The following is a 21622-nucleotide window of genomic DNA, read 5'->3' as shown; positions in this document are numbered from 1 at the left end:
TAGTGATGTAGTCGTCTGGCACATAATACAAAAAAAAAGGTAATGAAAACATAACCTCACTTTGTGGTCTCTGGATCACGGTGTCAGCACTCTGTACTTTGTTATTTTTGAGACAGCATTGATATGTTAAATTAGTCAAAAACAGTGGCTTTGTTCTCTGTGTGGTTGTGTTTGTATTTGATGTTGTTTTAACCCATACTGTATTTCTAAATCCAGATCATTGTGCTGTGGTGGCTCGCTGTCCTTTTGTGTGTTCTTGGCCTGTGTTGAGGTGCTGTCACAGCATTTAAATGAGCATTTTGCTTCAGTGAGAATGAAGAGTTTTTGTCAGCCTCCACTCATCGTGGATGATTAGAGCAAAATGTCTACCCATCTTGACTGGAGATCGCCACAGCTCCAGATAACATGCTCGGTGATTGAAGGTCGCAATATTTTGAATTCTAATGGGGTTGCCAGATGAATTGCCTGAAATAGACTGTAGAGTCTTCCTGCTTCCTCCTCATGCCCCCCTTGCCTGTCCGCTGTGAAAAGAACCACTGGGAATGGCAAGGCCCGATGATCATAGAATTATTGGATGGTGATTCTAAACCCTTCAAAGAGGAGTTGCTATGGTGATCTCGTTCCAAACTGTGAAATGATTCACCTTTGAAAGGCTGGAGGGCCTGAAAGCTGAACACATCATTGTTCAGGTGGCGGTTGGTTAGGAAATTGCTGGTGCCTGTGCAATCAGCAGCACTATAGTAGTTAAGGATCTAAAAAGGTTTGTTCTCTGAAAGATGTGGGACAACAGTAGTGTGCATATGATGGTCCCTTTCAATCAAGGCACTCTCATGCAGCCTGGTTTAACAAAATAAATGGAATGACACAGGTTAAGCTAATGATAAGGGAATTAACACTGTTGTTTCTGTCACAAGTCATGAAAACTGGAGCCTCACCTTTACGTTCCCTTTTCATCTGAGCACAGATCAAGCTCTCTCCTACATGATGCTAACTCTGTAGGTTTTTTCCTCCAGTCATTCATATCAAATAAGGTGGAAAGATGCTCCTTTAATGCTCAGTTTGGTATGAGACATCAAAGCTGACAGTAGATTACACAGGTATTGGAAACACCTTGTGAGGTATTGATATTCATACTATCAAGCACTGTGATTTGTCTGTGATCTATTTTGAAAGATGGGATCATGTAGAAAACATGAGTGTATCTCTGAAGAGTTCAAACCCACCATTTTCTAGTGTCAAGCTACTTTTTAGAAGCCAATGTATTTCCCATAATTGACATACGCAAAGAAACAAGGTTGAATATGCCACAAACTCTGTTACAGCACCAGCAATACTACAAATTGCTGTCAGTTTCATGTATCCTTAAATGAATGTCAAGAAGATATTTTCTGAATGAACATAAATACCCTTGTGTGCATTGCCAGTGTTTTTATACTGGGAAGACATCTATAATGTGCTTTTCCTGACAGACTCATAAAATAGCTTTTACTGCTCTGAATACCAGGAGAATTGCGGCACTGAGTTTGCATGAACATTTTAAAAGCAGCGTGAGGAATGCAAGTTCTTTAGATGTGCTCTTACCCATCCTGCATGTGAAAACATGCACAGGAAGTTAGAAGTCAATGAATACTGTAATTTAACTGAATTATGATGACCACATATCCTCCTAGGTAGCAACATCAGAGGAACCAGCTCAATCATTATTGATCTTGACTTGACTCTGATGACTGCCTTGTCTGTGTACCTGACAGCAAGGTAATCATATAGCTCTAAAAGTAGCTCCAGCTCACTTGGCATTTCAATGTCATACTTGTACAATTAAAAATAAAAAAGTAAAATAGACAGATACAAAAAAAGTTATTTGTTTGCTTCCTCTTAATTGTTATGCTGTGAAGTTAATGGAACAATGAGGCAGGAATTAAATCATCAGTATATATTTGTCATTCTACAGTAATTTGGATTTTCATGAGCTCTACCTTCACAGTTTAAACCATCGTGTAGTGTAGTAAGTCTATAATTTTGCAGATCGTAGCCTAATCCCTAATCAGGCCGCTGAACACCACTCACCCACTCAAAGAGAAATCCTTTTGTTCTATCAATAAAACAGCACCTGTTAATAGTGTCTTCAAAACATGCATTCTTTGAAAAGAAGCCATAAAACTGTGACTGTTAGACAAACCTGACTCTTTAAACGGGCCCTTTCCAACCTTTTCTCTCTTTTTTTGTGTGTTTTTACTGTCTTGGTTGTGGCTTTGTGTGGCGCCGCAGCCTCAGAAGAGCTGCCTTTACTGAGCCTTACCCACAGCCAGTTGTTAAAGGACTAATTGTGGAGATTGCCCCCTCAGATTTCTCTCCTCTTTCACCTCATCTATTTGTTCTCCAGCTCTGAGCCTTGAATAGGGTGGCGGTAAAATAGATGTGAATGTTAAATTAGGCGAAATTAATTAAAGCAAATTACTTTGGAACATGTGGTAGTCAGAGGAGAGTGTCAGCTGATGACTAAATAGTGAGTGATCAGCTGCTCTTGCTCTTTCAAAGACTCTTTGAATTTTTGATTTATCAGCTTTTTTATTGGGGATGTATAGCATTAGTTAGAGGCTGCTGATTACTTACTTAAGTAATAAATGTGTCACAAAATAATTGTCCTGTCCTAATGCTTATTTTTACTTTGGACATATGGGCTAACATACAGCGATGATTTACACAAATCGTATGGAACCCCTTTGTTCCTAATTAATAAGTAATATGTCATAAATTGAACAACAGACTCAAATGCATTTTACATTTGAAACACTGTGTATCAAAACTGTAAATCATAATTGCCTATAATGTATGTATATTCTTGCAGCTAACAAAATGATTACATTGCATTATATTTTCTGGGTTCATGCAGACACAATAGCAAATTTTCATTCCAATCAGTGCTGAACAGGGAGCTGGTAAATTGGAGCAGCAAAACAATAATTCCACTGATTAGCCCCTTTCTGTGTGGCGTAAGTGAACTGTTTATACTGTGGAGTACCTCTGCAAGAGGAGAGGAACCAAAACAGCCTGATTAGGCAAAGAGTAATTGGATAAGTTCATTTCACCATGAGGACAACGCACAGGATGACAGCTTGCACAAAAGTCTGCAATGCTAGATTGAACTGCACTAGTTTTGAGAAATCTGGTGCTTATTCCTTGTTAAACCTTCGTAATATTCTGTGTAAGTGGAAAAGCATAAAGAGTTTATAAGTGGCTCCATTTTTATTTTGGTTCCCCTGAGGACTCTAAAACATACAGAGCTAATAGAGATGATGTAAATGGTGTTTAAATAAACAGTATGTTGATTAGTGGAACAGTCCTGAAACTGGCTGTAAGATTTGGGGGAGTAATCATATTGTGAAGACTGATAATCATTTTGATATGCATTTTTTTCAAATGAAATATGCAAGAAAACCTAGTGCAAAAATGAATCCAAATTGTCATCATATCTTTGGTTCACTGGCATCCATTTCACCTGGAGAGTGATATGACCGTGCACAAGCTTCAGTGCCTAAACAGGCTGATTAGTCATTTCTTTACTATAGATGATCAACAGAATCAGTCGTCACATTCACAACATGCCCATTATTTATTTAATTAATTTGCAGCTTCTGTCATTATATCATTGCACAGACTGACGTTGCGATTTCAGTTCGCTTAATCATGCAGCTCTAAGTGAGACTGCTCAAATTTTCAGTCGTCGCATTAACTGTACACAAGATGCTCTGCAAGCATTTACTGGAATTCCAGGTATATTGTTTCTCATCATGACACCAGCACGTACCTATGATTCATCAGTTGTTCAACATGCATCACTGTCAGGACTTGTTGAAAGATATTGTGACAGTTTCGTGACGATCGACTCACATCACTTGTTGACGTTACTCTCTGGCAGGGCCTCACCTGTCATCAGTCCGCACATTCGGGTGTCAACACATGAATATTTTGTCGATAACATTTGGTGACTCCTCCACGCACATTCCACACATAGTGTCTTAGAGCACAATCTTACTCAAAGCCATGTCATCATTTACCTGACATCCACTTCCCTGTTGAATGAAACAGCATTCCCATTATGACACAGTGTAAACTTTACAGCTCTGGTGATGATTGATTTACAAGAAGTGAATGTAAATCATGTTTAATGTGAGTTGAAGCACAAATTCAACTATATAGTGTTTTATATTAGTCAACAACAGTCTGTAATTTATCTACTCAAATATTAATGAAACACATAGTAGATTAAAGAACATTTCTGGACAACAGTCAGCTCCATTTGTCACTGGTAATATTAAAGGCTGTCATTCTTATTTGACACCCATGCCCCCCTCCCCCTTTACTCAGAGCTCTACTGGAGAATCAGAAGGAGTCCTGAGAGCTGCTGCTGCTGCTGCTGCTGCTAAATGGTCTTCTTCAGAGGCTCATTACCTAATCATCAGCACAGCCACGGTTCAGGCTCAAACGCTCAGAGCAAAACTGTCTCTTATTTCTTGTGTTTGAAGCCATTTTTTCCCTGTTAAATCATGCTCCATTTTGTTCATTTCTTGTATTTTAAGTGAATTTTGATGAGTGGTTAATAGTTTTAAGAGAGAGGGGTAGAAAAAAAAAAAACAGATGCTCTCCATTTCACGCAGGCTGACAGTCAACCCTGGTTTTTGCACTTAAAGCCAATTTGGATGAAAGTTACTTTGACACTGTAAGCTGTTTTCTTTCAGCTCTGACACTTGCACACTGAAAGAAGAGGTTAAATATATTCCTGAATATTTCATTGTATTTGTTATGACTTTCCTGTGACTCCCACTGTGCTTTTTCATGTGGATGCTTATTTTTCCCATATTCTCTGCAGAAAGTAATGATTTTTTTTTCATCTAAATCTAATCACTGTTTCACATTTGATCCCCCAAAGTCAATGTCATTGATTCTTTTGCTCTAAATCCTTGTATGTTCACACGAAGCCCTATTATTGTTGCTGAAAAGCAGAATTCTATACCGACATCTCTGATATCTGTGTGTGTTTGTGCTGTCGCTGCAGGTGCATTTGAGGATGAGGATATCATTCATGTTGAGGGGACAGTGGACCCGGTGAGGGATATGGAGATCATCCATGAGGAGCTGAGGATGAAGGATGAGGAGATGATCAGCCCTATTATTGACAAGCTGGAGAAGACGGCCATTAGAGGCGGTGACAAGAAACTCAAACCAGAATACGTGAGTCAATGTCCCAGCAGGCCCTTTGCTTCCCCTCACAGCAAGGCACAAATAATAACCCTCCCACACACATGGCCAGGGAGAAAAAAAAAGTATGTTTTTTTTAATCTCCTTCCAATAGGTCTCACCCCTCCCCCCTGCCCCATTTTTTTCCCTGTCTGAGATTGAAAGTGATCGGGGGTCAGGGGTTTTCTGCTGTAGAAATCATTAATAGAGAGTTACTTATTCAGCTGCTGACCCTGGGTCACAGCGCTGGGCTAATGAAAGTGTTTCCACACAGCTCTTTTCATCTAAAGTAATACTCAAATCATGGCACAGCTCTTGCTCATGCTTATACACCTACAACAGCTCAGGAAATTGTGTAAGGCCATACAGTGGGTGAAACAGATGCCTATATCTCGGCTATGAATACCGTAAATGTTTAGTATATACTTTGACAGAGGATTCTTGGTTACAGTGAGTGATGTGCAGGGCAGTATGCAACGTAAGATCAGAAAAAAAACACAATCCAGATGTCAGCTGGAAATGTATGTGGATGCGCACGCATTCATATGGTCATATTGTTAAGGTAATGAGGCTTAGCAGCCAACTTTAGTAGCGATTTGGTTGTAAATGTCTTCTGATGCCCTTCCATCATTGGAGCAGGATAGGGTGGGCTGGGACACGGGGGGATCTGGCCTTTCACTTGGAGCTGCATGCCCAATTTCAGGCCCCGACACACTGAGCCTCTGACCACTCATTACACTAACGAGAGGGGCTATTTCACCTGCTGCAGAGGCCCCGTGCCTGGTTGGTTCCCGTCACACTAAACCCCCCTCCTAACTGCCAACAGCACTTCCACACACCCCTGTAGCCCCACAGGCAGGAGCCATTCAGGCTAGGCAGGTGGCCGCTTACGCACATAATTGCTAACAATTTTAGGCAATGAATAAAAATGATCTACATTACTTGTCAAAGGTTGTGCACACGTCGGCAAGTGAAATCTATAGAAGACCTCTTTAGATGGCAAAGAATGGTGCTTATCAAAGGCTGCACTAAGCTTTTAGATGGGAGGGGATTGTGTGATTGTCTCACAAACTGAGGCTGGCGTTTGACACGCTCAGCTGTGTGTTGTCACTTATAAACATGTTTATGTCAGCATCCATGCAGAACATGTGCATTGTGTCTATATGTGCAAGTAGAGTTTAAAAGAAACAATAGTCTTTGTATTTTTAGTGACAGGATACGATTAAACTAAAGGGAAAATGGGAATTTCCATGAAATTAGAAGACTTTTAATAAGTCTACTGAGACAACTGAATTTGTGTGATTACATTTTTGCTTTCTGTAACCCTTCTATAAGTCTTTTCACAGCCTAAAATTTCAAGGCAAAGTACTTGCATATTTGGTTATTATTATATTGAATTAGTCTGATCTAAAAGTATAAGTACATACCATAGTGTATACAATAGTTTAATAATAAATTTCTGTACTAGATTTTAATAATTTAGTTGAAATATGTTTTTTATGCTTTTTATGGTTCGCCTTTAAACTGTTATAACAGTCAGATCATAGAAATTATAGTGTGACAAAGCAAAAAAGGTGTAAAATACAAATAAAAGAAGAAAAAGTTAGTTTTAGTTTATGTCTCTCCAGTCTTGGAATAAAAATTCTAGGTTTTTGCTGCAAATGCAGCAGGTGTATAATGAATAAATGAGTGTACATTATGATTACCATGCAGGGTACATTATTTTAACATTAAACTGTTAACATTTAACTATTCTTGTGGCAAATATACTAATATATAATTATATAGTTATATGTTCTACTTTGACGATGCACTAAAATTTTCTAAAACAACATATCATAGAGTATATCTTGGTTTCTTTATTTAATTAGAAGACTCCCGTAGAGATATTGGAAAAAGATAAAAACGTAAGTTGATGAATAATAAGTATAGTATATAGTATAGTATATACACACACACACACACCCCTACACACCTACACACACACACACACACACACACACAAATTAAAAAGGAGGGAACATTTATTAGTTCTACGTTATCTGCTGCAACTGAATTTTTCTGTCATGGAAATAAGATTTAGTCAGGAATATAAATGTGCATATACAAGCAAATGAAAAACTTGGAAATTATTGAAAAATAGTATATTATTGTAAAAATTTTCCATCAGGATGAAAAGCCACTTAATATTCCACAGTGAGTTTCATTTAAATTTATGTGCATGCAGCATCCCAGGGCTCATATTTATGCATTGTTATAAAGATTTAAATCCATTTTGCTGGTGCTGTGTTTACAAGAACAATGTTTCATTGCTTTTGTTCGTTTGAATCCTCAAAATCCCTATCCTTACAAAACAATAATAAGAAGCCGGCCCACCAGCGGCGCTTCATGGTGGCAGGCGTATGTGTTTGACCCCTGTGGGACCTATATGCCTTTTATTAACACCTGCCTGTTAGAGGAGCGCTGCACGGCGGCTGCGAGCTGATGAGGGAAACCTGGAGCGGGTTCAGCCTGTGTCACTGGCCGTTTGCTGTTTCCATTTCACAGATGATTAATCTCTCTGTGAAGACTTGGGCCGGCGCGGGCGGAGTGTATGCAGCTCTTCCTGCGCTCTCTCCCGCTGGCTGCACTCTGGCTGCCTGACTAAAAGGCCTTTAGAATTCCTGTGGAGAGAGATGTGCAGAGAGTGAATGCAGCTGGCTGGGGGTCAGTGTGTGGAGCTTTTTCTGCCATTGTGTAATTGAGGCTCTGGCAGGATTTTTTCCTCAGTTCTTTCAAAAGGGAGTATGATTGTGAAGTGCTGCAAGGGTTTGGGGAGGGAAAAGGAGGTAGAGGGAGTGTTGCAGGGGGTGGGGGAGTTTTTATATGAAGGGGGAGGTCAAGTTGACAGGAACAAAAAGAATGTGTTCCGCTAATTTCTGTGGGGCTGGATCAACAATAATAGGCTCAATTTCTTTATTACAAATTTTATAACTACCTCCCTCCCATTTTCCCACCCTTTTCCGCTTCCAGATCCTGTCAAGACCCAGTCTTGCCTGTGGTCTCAACCCACAAGTACCTCAGTAATGAATGTGGCATACAGAGCTGGAAATTCTCAATATTTAGTCCAGAAGAAACAGGGAATAATTACTTCTGTTCCTCACTTGTGCATATTCAGTCTGACTACATTCTGCAAAGTGTGTGAGGAAGGACCAATAATTTACACCTAACTAACCAAGTCCCAATTAGTTCCCTGTTCTATCCAATTTTGTGCTCTCACTATCCTTTTCATTAAACAATCCCAATGGAGTATTGATGCTCAGAACAGTGATGCCCCAGAAGGCATTTCTCATGATTTAAAGGAGGGAAGAGGGTCTTGTGCATGCCATCCCTGTCAAAGCCAGGCCACTCTTGCCTGAATACGAGCACAGCTATTGTTCATTTTGGCATCAGGATGCCATGCATTTAGGAAATAATTACCCCATACCCTGCTGGGTTTATATTCTTTTTCATCTCCTTTAATAGCTTCTTGTTTATTCTCTTTTAACCCAAAACAGGACATTATGTGCAAAATCAAGAGCTGGGTGGTGGATGAAAAGAAACATGTCCGTTACTATCACGACTGGAACGATAAGGAGGTAAGTCTTTGATGTTACAGTCAGTTTTATTCATCTGATTTATCATGGTGAAGTTAAGTCCAACTGCTAATTCTTAGTTTTTCTTTTTTGAGCAGCATGTGTTCTGTGCAAATCACAAGTTGAGATTATGCACAGCCTTTGTTGGTTCTATTTTGACATTACTTTTGTACAAGCTAATGACATCTGGCCATGCTGATCTTGATTTAGAGGCTTTATACTTGCTCCCCACAGTGCCTATACACCAGACCCTAATTTGATTTGGCTTCACTTATCTCTGTCTGCGCCATCTTCAAAGACTACTTTGGAAAGTTTGGACTCTTAGTATTTGCCTTGTCTATCTTTTTCACAGATCGAAGTGTTGAACAAATACTTGTTTTTGACATCTAAACCAATGATTTACCTCGTTAACCTCTCGGAGAAGGACTACATCAGGAGAAAGAACAAATGGTGAGTACTTGGAGGACGGGCGGGAGCACTCATTAATCAACACCAAAGAGCTGTTTTTCTAATAATGTAACAAGTTGAAATGATTTCTTCTCACTTTGATTGGATCTGGATTTTAACCATGGAACCTGTGTGTGCACATGTCTGCATGTGCATGTGTGTTGGAGTGAGAGGTGTGTGTTTTGGAATTACCCTCACTGATCTACTGAATGTGGTCTCCTGCTGACAGAAACGGTCATATCTTTGCAAGAGGATCTGCCTGGAGGTGGCACTAAGTATGCTCAAACACAACAACCCGCTCAGCCCTCAGTCTCTGCACTTCATTAAGCACATACTAGCATATGGTCTCCATTTTCCATCTAAATTTCTCATTTCCATATGATATCAAAGGGAGGCAAGGCTTTAAATGACAACAAAACAAACATGTACAGTCAAAGCCAAACAAGTGATTAATATCATGTGGAGAGGGCCAATAAATCACAAGGATAACACTCTGTAAATAGTGTATCTAAAATGGTTTTGCCTCAAATATTTGGTTTTGTCTTCACATGTTGTTGCTCAAGACAGTAATATTAGTAGCATGCTTTACAAGCTCCATTTTACAGCCATGAGTTTCCCACAGATCATGATGACAGCTGAGGCTCTACTGAGGAACAGTGAGTCAAAGACAATCTGCCTTTTAATGCTATTCAGAAGTCTACTTTTTACTTTGTGCAACACTAAGGGTGCACTAATCCAAACTTCATCACTGTGTTTTCACATCTGTGATACCCTGTTTGCGTCAAAAGTCGTTTTTATAGTAATGTTGTCGTCTGGCCACGGTGAGAGCGCATAGAGGACTCCTGTTAGACATCCATTATATCTGAAAGGGCTACTTTTCCTCACTACAGCCGTTTTGTCAATAACACCAACTTGTGAATTGTTATCGCACTTTTCCAATTGCCCTCTAAGCTTGTGGTGTCACTTCTTACAAAATTTGTTTTTACTGCTTTACTTGGCAGCATTGTATTACAAGGGAAGTTGTTTACCGATGACTGTTTGTTAAAATGTTCTTGACACGAAAGTATGACTGTCAGACGGAGGGAGGAGGAAAAGAGCTCATAAATCAAATGATTCATGGCATGTGGAACATCCGTCATCAGTAGAAAGAGTTTTTTTTTTTTTTTTTTTTAAACATTGCGTGTGTGTGTTTTTTTTTAACTGTGTGAAATGCAATAAATCTCAGAGTGTTTTAAACAGGCAAACAGTAGTGCTCAGGTGTCCTGGGGGCTCCTCAGTGAACAATACTGACATCAAAGTGTTGATGTTTGACAAGTGATGAGTCACTTCCCTTGTCCAGAGAGGAGCTCACACCTGTATGGAGATGATTACAGGTAGATCTAGCTGGCCCTAATTGTACAATAAATGCTGCTCTCAGCCCTAATGGCAGCTAGTCTGCAGCAGAGACGCCAGACTGCCATTTGGCTGTCGCCATGCTCTTGTGTTTTTCCACCAGCACAGTTGAGATGATGATACGGTTAAGGACTATTCAAAGCAAACAGCAAGACAAATTGCAATCTCAGCTTTAATGTGCAGAGGAAAAGAAGGCGAATCCTAGAATGAGGCAAATAAGCCAATTTCATCTGTGTCTCCCAGGACACTCATTCAGGCCTTATCACAGGTTTAGTTTACATGGCTTTTTCAAGTGCTTTTTTTTTTATATATATATATGTATACAGTTTTTTGCTGTGTTTTGTTAATTGCAAGTTTCCAGCCACAGTATTTGTAAATGTTACTAATTTTCCCTGCCTTGTACCATAAATATTATTTGACTTTTAATGTTTTTATGATAGTTATAACAGTTCAGTTCAAGTGTGTTGTAATGTTATGGGGCAGCATTTGTCAAACATGCTAGATCACAGCAGACTTTTGAGCCTCCAAAACAGTCCATTGATAACTAAGATCATCCTGTTTTGAGTATGGGAACCACATACCAAGCTGCCCTTGTTTTGACAAGAATACACAGTATTAGCTTTAGCAAACCATCATTAATGGGGGGATCAGACGAGGAGCAAGGCCTCCTTTCATCCCCAGGTTCTCTGCTGGAGACAGTACATCATTTACTGTTGAGAGGAGCACATGGCTCCAATCCTATACTGTGTATGTGTATGAGAATGCGTACATGTGCATGTTTGAAGTCTGTTTCAGAGGCGACTCCATGCTCATTTGGATGCTGGCGTAATTGCGGTGTGGAGATCAAAGACACACAGGCCGAGTGATGTTCCAGAGGAGACTTTACCACACAGCCCTCTCCTCTGTGCAGAGGGGGCCGCCTGCTGCTCACTGCTCCCCTCTCCCCTCTAGCCATGCACTGCCCCCTGCACATCCCCGCTCGTAAAAAATGATTAAGGCCGCATTTGTCATGTGTTTATGACTGAGAGGCATTGCGTGATAGGGAATGGCATCTACAAGAGTCTATCAAGAGGCTTTCTCCTCTTTACCCGGCGTCAGTGTGGCCTGGAAGACTTTTCTGTGCCACATACTGTAGTATGTGTGTTAGAGAGGGTCATTAGAGGACTGTTGATGATGTGGTGGCTGTGGCCGGCCCAGTGTTAGCCTGTTTTCACTTGTCAGTTAAAATATTGTTTATTTTACAAGCTCGCCATCTGCAGCAATCTTTATTTCTCGTAATAATTTCGATATCAGGTATTTTTTAATCCTCAGAGAATTAAAAGCAGTTATGTTTTTTTTTTGGGGGGGGGGGGCAGTTAAAATACTCCAGATGTGCTGTGTTGTTTTTTTTCCTTTGCCATTTCTTTTTTTTCCTTCTTCTTCTTTTGGACAATGTACATTAAAGTAAATTGGTGGCTCTTAAGTAGATGAGTTGACCTTTAAGGAAACCAGCAAGCGTGACCTGTCTGTGAGTGCCTCTGCCATGTGGGTTCTCCTGGTGAGTGTAAGAACTGCAGGGTACCACTGCTTACAGCTTTTATTAGCTGTGTGTTTTGTGGCCGTGTATTTCTTATATACAGATTTAAATCTGTTTACGCAGTCACTTGTAGGGACTGGTTTCCCTTTTAAGGACGAAATTCATGTCTCTGTCTGTCTGTCTGTCTGTCTGTCTGTGTCTGTCCATCTGTCTGTATACAACTATGTGTGAAAGAAAAAGGAAGCATGTATGGAAAATGTGTACCTGTCTATATTATTACCAACACTTACAGTTATTTGTTAAATTATCTCTTTATTATTTGACTCTTAAATTGTGTAATATGTGCCACTTCTGTCGAGTTAAACTTAGTATTTTCAGACACAAAACAATGACATATCCAGTTGCTCTTTCAGTCTCTTTCAGCCTGTTGATCTTTTCCTCCACTCCTGACAGTGTCAAAAGGAATTTCCTAAATTTGTCTGGGATGGAGTGACTCATGAAATAATGTATCATTATTTTTAATCAAATTTTTCAGAAAGCAGTGACACAGAAAAGTCACTTTATTGTGTGGTGTAGACTGGATCCCCTCAAAACCAGTTGTTTCTTTTTTGAGGTATCATTGAGCAAGACTCTGTTAACAAATTGCATGAAAAGACCAAAACCAACAACAAATTGATCCCCTGACATACTGTAGCTTATTCTTTTTTCTTATTCTTCTTTGTCACAAATTTATTAAAAACATATCTACAAGCTACGTCAGTGCTTTTGTTGCTTCATTACCATGCACAATTTTTATTTTTTGTCAATTCTACACGCATCCCATTGCATATCAAATGTGGATTCAGACAAAGCTAAAGCACTATTCACTATTTATTTGTTTTTATATGTTTGTACATGTGTTTTTTTTATACAATTAAGGATTAAGAAGTTGAGGAGGATATATTCACACCTTCCTGATTTTGATCTTTTCATAGGTTCAGAAAAATATGCTTTTTATATAAACTCTAATGCAGTATAAATATTATATAAAATCTCTGATGTTAAAGTTGTAAAAGAAATCTAGCTTTAAAAAAAAAAGAACACAATTACTGTGAGGTAAAGAAAATCCTCCTCTGTGTCTGTTACCCTGGTTGGCCTGTAGGAGGAGCTTTGACAATTAAAGTAGAGGAAGCCCAGACAAGGGCTGCAGCTTGGCAAGTGTGGGCTCAGTGTTTGGGCAACCTGTGTAAATTTGACCTGTGGCTTCTCTGAAGTGATTGTGTGGTTAAAGATCCTTAATCTCCTCAGTGTTGACTCATATTTTGTTTTCTGGTTTTGAGAATGCCCCTTAATAAATTAAGCATGCATTTTGTTTTTGTCTGATGATTTCCACAAACAGCCAGCCATTTCTCAGTATCCCTCAAGATTTAGAGACACAACATGAACTGAGATGTGGGGACTATTATGATTCACTGAAAGCCACTCCATGAAAGCAGTTGCTGCGGCCCACTTCAGCTACTCCAAACCATAATTCCCATAAACACAACTGAAACTTTATTGAGTGCAAAACCACTGGCTCCATCCAAGTTTTTAGGAACTACTATCTAGAGAGTTACAGTTCATGTTCAAAGCCATGTGGGAGATATACGATCACTGGTCCTTTTTATTTTGTGTACAGACGTCCACTCTCTCCTTGTGCAGTGTGGGATCCTGAGAAACACTTTCCCATGCTAAGATGTGTACCCGGCTGGCCACAGTCAGTCCTAATGGATGCCTTTAGCTAGCTTTTCAATGAGAGAAAAACAACAGGACAGGCTGTATAGTAAAGCTGAAACAGATGGTGCTAATGAAGTCCTGTTGGTCTGGTTAGTCTGCTAGACTGTCCCTGGTCCAGGTAATGAAAGGACATATTGACATGTCACATGTCACCCCATTGTCTTTGTTGTCTTCTGGTGTTGAGGACAGACTTGTGTTGTTGTAACTAATGATATAAACCCAAAGCAAAGCAGACATTTTTTTTTTTTATTTGTGATCCAAAATCCCTTATAGATCATAACTTGTCCCTTATTTGTCTGCCCCAGTCCAATGACCCTAATTCCAAGTAGTTCTCCTGCAGTTTTTAATGTATTTAGACGGTGCAACATGTTTTCTTTTTTGTTAAGGCACCCTGGGAATCGTTTCCCTGTACTTTGCCGTTGCAGACATAAAAAGAAATGGCTGTGAGTTTCAAGTCAGCCTAATGATACATTCTGATAGCTTTGGCTTTGTTGAGCTGTGCTTTTTATTATCTTTGTGATAAGGTTATGACCGATACACATGCCACAGAGAGCAGCCTGCAGCCTTTCCAGCTCTAATGAGACAAATAAATGAATTTAGTGTTGCCACATACAGCTCCTGAACGCCTATTACCAGGATTATTGTTGAACTGTTATGAATGGGGAGAAAAAAAGAAGCCGGATTGGAAGTGGGCATGATTGGCTGATGTTACATATGTCCTTGATTACCTTCCTTCTGCTTTTATTCTAATAAGTGGCATTCTTTGTACTCCGTAGGACAGCTAGACAGTCTGACACACGATGAGAATAAATATTGCATGTGGTAGACATTAAGCTGTCATCCAGGAAAAAAAGAAGAGATGGAGAAATCCATGTGGTGTGCTTCGGCACTACACTTTGCCTGCTCTTGTCACAATTGTCACATCTTGATGACTCCCCCACTATCCCCCAGCCCCCTTATTTTCTCTCGCCCAGTCAACTGCCGTGAATGACAGGATGGATACCCCATATAGAGAATTATTTTGGGTGATGTAGGATGTACTCCTGTGGGTTACTGTTTGAATTTTTGATGTTTGCCTTTTTTCACCCCCCCCACACTCACCAAATAGCTTTAAACAAGACCACAGCTTTAATAATGTGTTCTCAAAAACCATCAAGAAGACCAAACTGGGAATGATAGTTAGGGTGTTAGGATTTTATCTATTAGGTGCAAAGCATTTACAGGCACAGCATTTGTCTGTAAAAATGTAATGAATGTAGTTATCAAAGAAAAGAAAGTTGCTCAAAAAAAGCTTGCCACCAGAACACCCTCGAGGTTTGTTTGAGGTACGATGTGAGATGATGCTCTTAATTAAAGCTGCTCCCATTGTGCCAGTGCTGTGTTCTGTTTCCTCTAGCTTGTGATTGCTTTGAAGACTAAAAGAAGTTGACAATATTGGCAATAGTGTGTGTGTGTGTGTGAGTGTGTCAGATCTCCTTCCTTCTTGGGGACTGATGTGTAATGCCTTTCCATCCGGCCATGGCCACAGGGAGCAGAGAGCGTCTGCACTCTTGTTGCTCAGGAGCTCACCACTGGGAGGATGAAAAGCTTCCCACAGAGCCCCCGACTTCCCAGCCTCAAAAGCCACCATGAGCTCATACCTCTCATTTCTGTCTCCCTTCACAGAGGAAGGAAAAAGGAGGGGGATTGTACGCTGTGTGTCGCAGCATCCTAACCCCCTAGGATGCTTGTCCCTGCAACCTGTGACCGGCGAAACAGAGGAGACCCTGGGTTTATTACGTGATGATTCTCTGCCAGTCATGTGCAGTCATAGAATGGGAATTCAGATTCTTTACTCATACAAAGGGCAGCTTGTAAAATGCAACATTACAAGTAAAATTAACAGTAAATCCGAGGGCTCATCGCATGATTAATGGGAGAGGAAAGAACAAAACCAAAGTTGTGATACACAAATCTGTTTTTAGTTTGTGAATGTTTCTCTAATCTTACAACGTGGTGACATATAGGCGGATTTCAACATCTATTCAAATGAAACCACATGAGACGTTTAGAGGGAAAAATCAATATATTTTGCAGCTTTAATAACTCATAGACATATGAAATGTGAGCCTGGCTACATGCTGCTTTTTGTAAGACATCATGAGATAAAAATGTTTACTTGAAAAGCCTGTTTTATTTTCTATTGAGTACAATTTTTATCTGAATGTAACTGAGGCTGTTAGACAGATATAATGGAGTCCCAGAGGAGGAAAGCAGCAGAAAATGTAAATACTTAAGCACAGTATGAGAGTAAGATATATATAAAATGGCCTTTCAACACAAAGGCAAGTCGTACCCAGGTTCAGGTGCTGGTTCTGCACCTGTGGGTGTGTCAGGGATGAAGCTGAGGAGGATGCTGGCAGTGGATTACTCTTCAGTTCTGTCAGCGTTCAATTGCATCTGAAAGGCGCTCTTAAACTGGAGGTGATGGCCCACCTTTTACAGGCTTAACTGGCTTAGCACCTCTAATAAAGCCTACCTGTATGAATGTATGTCAGACGCAGGCCCAGGTCATTGTCTCAGGTAGCTGCCCCTGTACTTTAGAAACTCCCATTGTTTTTCCCTCCTGAGCCATTTAAGCAGATCAAAGCTCTGACAAAGCCCAGGGAAGCCCCAGGCATGCGGAAACACAGGAATTATCCCCCCCTCAGGATTCCCACACAAAAAGACAAATGGACTAGACCCAGAGGGTGGCCCCCTGTGGGATATCTCCATTCAGATCCAGTCTGTTGTGGAAGCTCCAATTGTTTTTTTTGTTTTTTTGTTTTTTTTTTTATCATTTCACAATATATTGAGCTTTAGGTATTGTAACTCAACATCATAGAAAGCTTACAATAAAAAGCATGAGAGCTTAGATCTATGAGAAACAAACTGATAAGAGGGTTTATATAGTGTTGCTTTCTTTGCTGCAATCACTTACATGTGAAACATCCTCTAAAATAAAGCATATCCTGTTTTAAATCAGTAAAAGTTTAATAAAAGTACGAGTAAGAAAACAATATCCATCTCCTGAACTGAGGGCAGCAGGAAAAGCGCAAACATGACTTGTTCGTTCGCCTTGTTTGAGTCTTCAAACTGGTGAATGATTAGCAGAAATAATGTCCCTGTCACCCTTAATCACATTAAAACGTGGTTAACATTTAATTTTTCCCACTTGATATGCAAAAATTTCCACTTGATTTGCAGCAAAGGCCATTGGAATTCCATTATAAAAAGAATAAAAATTTCAGGCATCATTTGTTCAGAGAAGGATATCGAGACCAGAAAGTGCTGAATCTTTCTATTAATGGAGCAGTGAGAGATGGCACTCAGAGCTGGGACATAATGGGAGACTAACAAGATGCTCACACACTCGGACACACATATCGCTTTAGATTTTCTTGAACTTTCTAAAGCCCACACATATAGGAAGAAGTAAGATATTTATGAAAAATGTTGACATGGGTGATATAGGAAACAAGGTCAAGCCTATTTCATATAGACAGAAATATACACTGTACATTCTGATTCTGCTGCTGAAAATGCTGCCTTTGATGCATGAAAAACATGGTACAGATCAACTGTTGACTGAAAAACATATTTAAAGAAATGGCCTTGTTTATCTAAAAATCTACAAATAGCTGAAAGGCGTCTCCGTATAAGAAAACACACAAAGAAACATTTTGCTCTAGATTTTCTCAGACTCAGATGTATAACGCCGATGCATATAGGAAGAAGTAAGAAATGTATGAAAAATGTTGACATGGATGATAGGAAACAAGGTCAAGCCTATTTCTTACAGACATTTTTATGTGTTTGTATGAAGTTATTTTATGTTTCTCTTTTCATCAGTTTTTGTGCTGTTTTTTTTTTTTTTTATTTCAATGCATCATCAAGTCAAATCCCTATATACACTGGACATTCTGCTGCTGAAAACACTGCATATGTAGATTATTTGATACACAAAAAACATGGCTCATATCAACTCTTAACTGAAAGACAGATTTAAAGAAATGGCTTTGTTTATCTAAAAATCTATGAATGGCTGAAAGGTGTCTCCATATAAGAAAACACATAAAGACAGATTTCACTCTAGATTTTCTCAAACTCAGATATGTAAAGCCTACGCATATAGGAAGAAGTAAGATACTGACATGGATGAAAGGAGACCAGGTCAAGCCTATTTCTCACAGACATTTCTATGTGTTTGTATGAAGTTATTTTATGTTTTTCTATTCATCAGTTTTTGTGCTGTTTTTTTATTCAATGTGTCATCAAGTCAAATCCCTATAAACACTGGACATTCTGCTGCTGAAAACGCTGCATTTGTACACTGTAAAAAAAATCCTATTGTTTTTACAGATAAAAACTGGCAGCTGTGGTTACCAGAACAATACTGTAAAAAACACATCCAACTGTAAACATATTTATGGAGTAACATGTAGATTTTACATTTTAAACGGTCAATGGCCTGCACTTATTTAGCACTTTATACACCTTCATGGTGTCCAAAGCCACCAGGCCCTACTGGAAGCAATTTAGGGTTCAGTGTCTTCCATGGACACTTTGACATATGGACAGTCAGAGTCAGGATTCGAACCACTAACCCTTTGGTTATTGGACGAGCCACTCTACCAACTCTACCAACCCATTAATTTACAAATTTAAAATGTTAAATTGTTAAATGTTTACTTATTTTTTTTATAACTTTTTTTATTTAAAAAAAAAAAAAAAAAAAAAAAAGCAAATAGGCCGTTATTTCAACATTATGGTCTTTGCAATTTAAACAGCACCACAGTGTTTTTCAGTTTACAGTTTTATTTTCTAAAAACAATAGAAATACATCATTTCTACATACAAATCTGGTTTGTTGACATACTCTTCCTGTAAGAACTACAGCTATATTTGATTTAATCGTTAACACAAAAATCTTTTCAAATAAACAACTTTGCATTGTATTGTCACTTACAGTATTTTTTACGTTGCAATTTTTTAAATTTTTGGTGTTAATTCTACAGTCATTTTTTACAGTGCAGATTATATGATACACACAAAACATGGCTCATATCAACTCTTGACTGAAAAACAGATTTAAAGAAATACTTTGTTTATCTAAAAATCTACGAATGGCTGAAAGACGTCTCCGTATAAGAAAACACACAAGGAAAGATTTTGCTCTAGATTTTCTCAAACTCATATGTGTAAAGCCTACACATATAGGAAGAAGTAAAATATTGACATGGATGAAAGGAGACCAGGTCAAGCCTATTTCTGACAGACATTTCTATGTGTTTGTATGAAGTTATTTTATGTTTTTCTTTTCATCAGTTTTTGTGCTGTTTTTTTATTCAATGTGTCATCAAGTCAAATCCCTATAAACACTGGACATTCTGCTGCTGAAAACACTGCGTATGTAGAGTCTTTGATACACAAAAAAACATGGCTCATATCAACTCTTGAGTGAAAAACAGATTTAAACACATGGCCTTGTTTATCTAAAAATCCACGACTGACTGGAAGGCGTCTCACGACAAAAAAAATACATGTTTTACATAAACATTTCCCCAATTTACACTTCCATGTAAAATTTTATCCAAATAATTGGAAAGGACATAAATACAAATTGCAAAGTGGCATGGGTAGACGGCGGTGATGTTGACAGAGCTGGTTTTGGGAGTCGTGTTGACGGAGCATCAAAGCTCTTAATTGACAGTGCTTTGTTTCTGGAGTTGAGGAAGGGGGTGTTTCATGTTCCCGTAGCAAGGTGTTTGTCTGGTCCCGTGTCACTCAGTGCAAGGACCCAGAGACCCCCGTGCTCATTTGCAGCTCACGTTCTCCGTCTCGGCTTCACATTATTAAAATCATCCCTCAGCCTTCTACCAAGAGCCTCTTTGTTACTTGGCTGGCTTGGCTCAGCTCTGTCAAGTCTTCACCAATTACAGTCTCAGGTACAATGGTCTATTCAAAGGATCACAGCCCTTGACTGGTGTGGAGAGAGTGATTTGTGAATCATTATTCAGCCGCCTGTAGAGAACGCCATACCTGAGGAATGCAAATAACGTGCCACCAAATAGACAGCTGTGCTGCTAAAAGTGACAAACTACAGCTGTTATTATCTCAGATTGAATTTTTTTTCCCTTCTTGGAGCGCACCGCCATCTCTTATGTTTCAGGGTTTTTGGCTTTAACTAAATGTGTTTTATTTTTCCGTCCTTTATTGTTGAGACATTAGCGACCACCTTATTGCGGTGGCAGTCGACTGCATACACAACACGAACAGAGAGGGAAATATTAGGTTACAGCTCCTAATAGATGTGCAGCTGAAGAGACAGACAGGCAGGAATATGAGGCATTTCAAAAGTACCCTCTAGTGTTATTCTAGCTTGTTTGGAAAAACATTTAATCAAAGCAAAACTGTGGTCTCGCTGGGCTGTTACTCTGTCATATATTATATATTGATAATCATTAGGCAGGAGCAGCGATATGGTGCTGTAGGTGATAAAGCAGTGACATTGTTATTGGAATAGATGTGGTATTGAGGTGGTCGGGTCCCTCCCAGTCTTTGATTCTTAAAGGCTTTAAACAGGAAACTAGGATTACAGATAATGACAGGGACCCCTTCGAATCAATCCAGCCTAGGAGCTCTGTCAGGGCCGGCGTGTGAAAATGGATTTATGTGATGCTGTTCTTTGAGACCTGTCCAATCCCAGCCTGAGAGCTTGTAGAGCTAATCTCATAATTGCCCTAACCCCCTTATATTGTTCTGACTGAGAGTTACCATTAACTGCAAGGATATCTTTGTCCTGCAATGTCAGGTGTCCTGCTGGACAGGAAAGACTGAAAGAAAAAAACACTCAGGCAGCTAAGAGAATGACAAAGACATTTAAAAGTAAGAAAACCCTTGGCGGGCAGTTTTTGTCCTTCTTCTTCCTGTCTTTACTTGAATGTTTAGTTGGATCCTTGAGGGAGATTGGATCCTATCCAGATAAATCCCAGAGAAGAGAGTATGAACTGTACTGTACTTTTACTCAAGTATTTCTATTCTCTATTGTCTTACATTTTTACCACCCAAAACTGCATTTAGTTACCAGTTCCTTCCAGTGTCTAAAGCCTGGATATTTTTTCTCTTATTTCTTTGTTTAATCTCTAAGTACTTCAGTCGCATCTATTATCTGCCCCTGCTGTGTTTTAATGCAAATCAACTTGTTTCATGTATTTTCTAAAATCGTATTTCATTGCTTTTATTCTCGTGCAGCCATCTGCCTCGGGACATTCATTTGTTTTGTATCGCACATTTTGGAAATCATTGTCATTCGACTTTAAACCAGACCAATGTATTATTCCTGCTATGATTGATTGATTTATTTATTTTTATGCCATTGTTTTCAGAAAATAGCTCAATTGTAAACAGAAAATGAGGTCATAAGTTTGGGTGTTTCACACACTGAACTGCAAAACATTAAAAAACAGAAAAGAAATAGCTTTTTGTTGGTGTAAATGTTCTAGTCTAGTCTAAAGTATTTGCAGAAGCCATCACATGTATGCATTAGGTTTTTTTATGCTTGTCATTGCCATTCATTTCTCATAATAACACAAAGTACATTGTTTGAGTGAGTCAGATTTTATTGCAGGTCTTTTTCTTG

General features: G+C 39.2%; 1 protein-coding gene across 1 annotated transcript in view; it reads left to right on the top strand.

The window, feature by feature from the left end:
* Positions 1 to 21622, top strand: part of LOC115411945 (obg-like ATPase 1) — a 43834-nt gene that overhangs the window by 13595 nt on the left and 8617 nt on the right. The window contains exons 5-7 of the mRNA XM_030124248.1: positions 5057 to 5232; positions 8775 to 8855; positions 9205 to 9302. Of these exons, the coding sequence (XP_029980108.1) occupies positions 5057 to 5232; positions 8775 to 8855; positions 9205 to 9302 (355 nt within the window). The remainder of the gene's footprint in view (positions 1 to 5056; positions 5233 to 8774; positions 8856 to 9204; positions 9303 to 21622) is intronic.

The sequence above is a fragment of the Sphaeramia orbicularis genome, chromosome 21, assembly GCF_902148855.1.
Source record: "Sphaeramia orbicularis chromosome 21, fSphaOr1.1, whole genome shotgun sequence".
Taxonomy (NCBI): domain Eukaryota; kingdom Metazoa; phylum Chordata; class Actinopteri; order Kurtiformes; family Apogonidae; genus Sphaeramia; species Sphaeramia orbicularis.
Note: the sequence above shows the minus strand (reverse complement) of the source record. Positions and strands in the feature narration are given on the sequence as shown.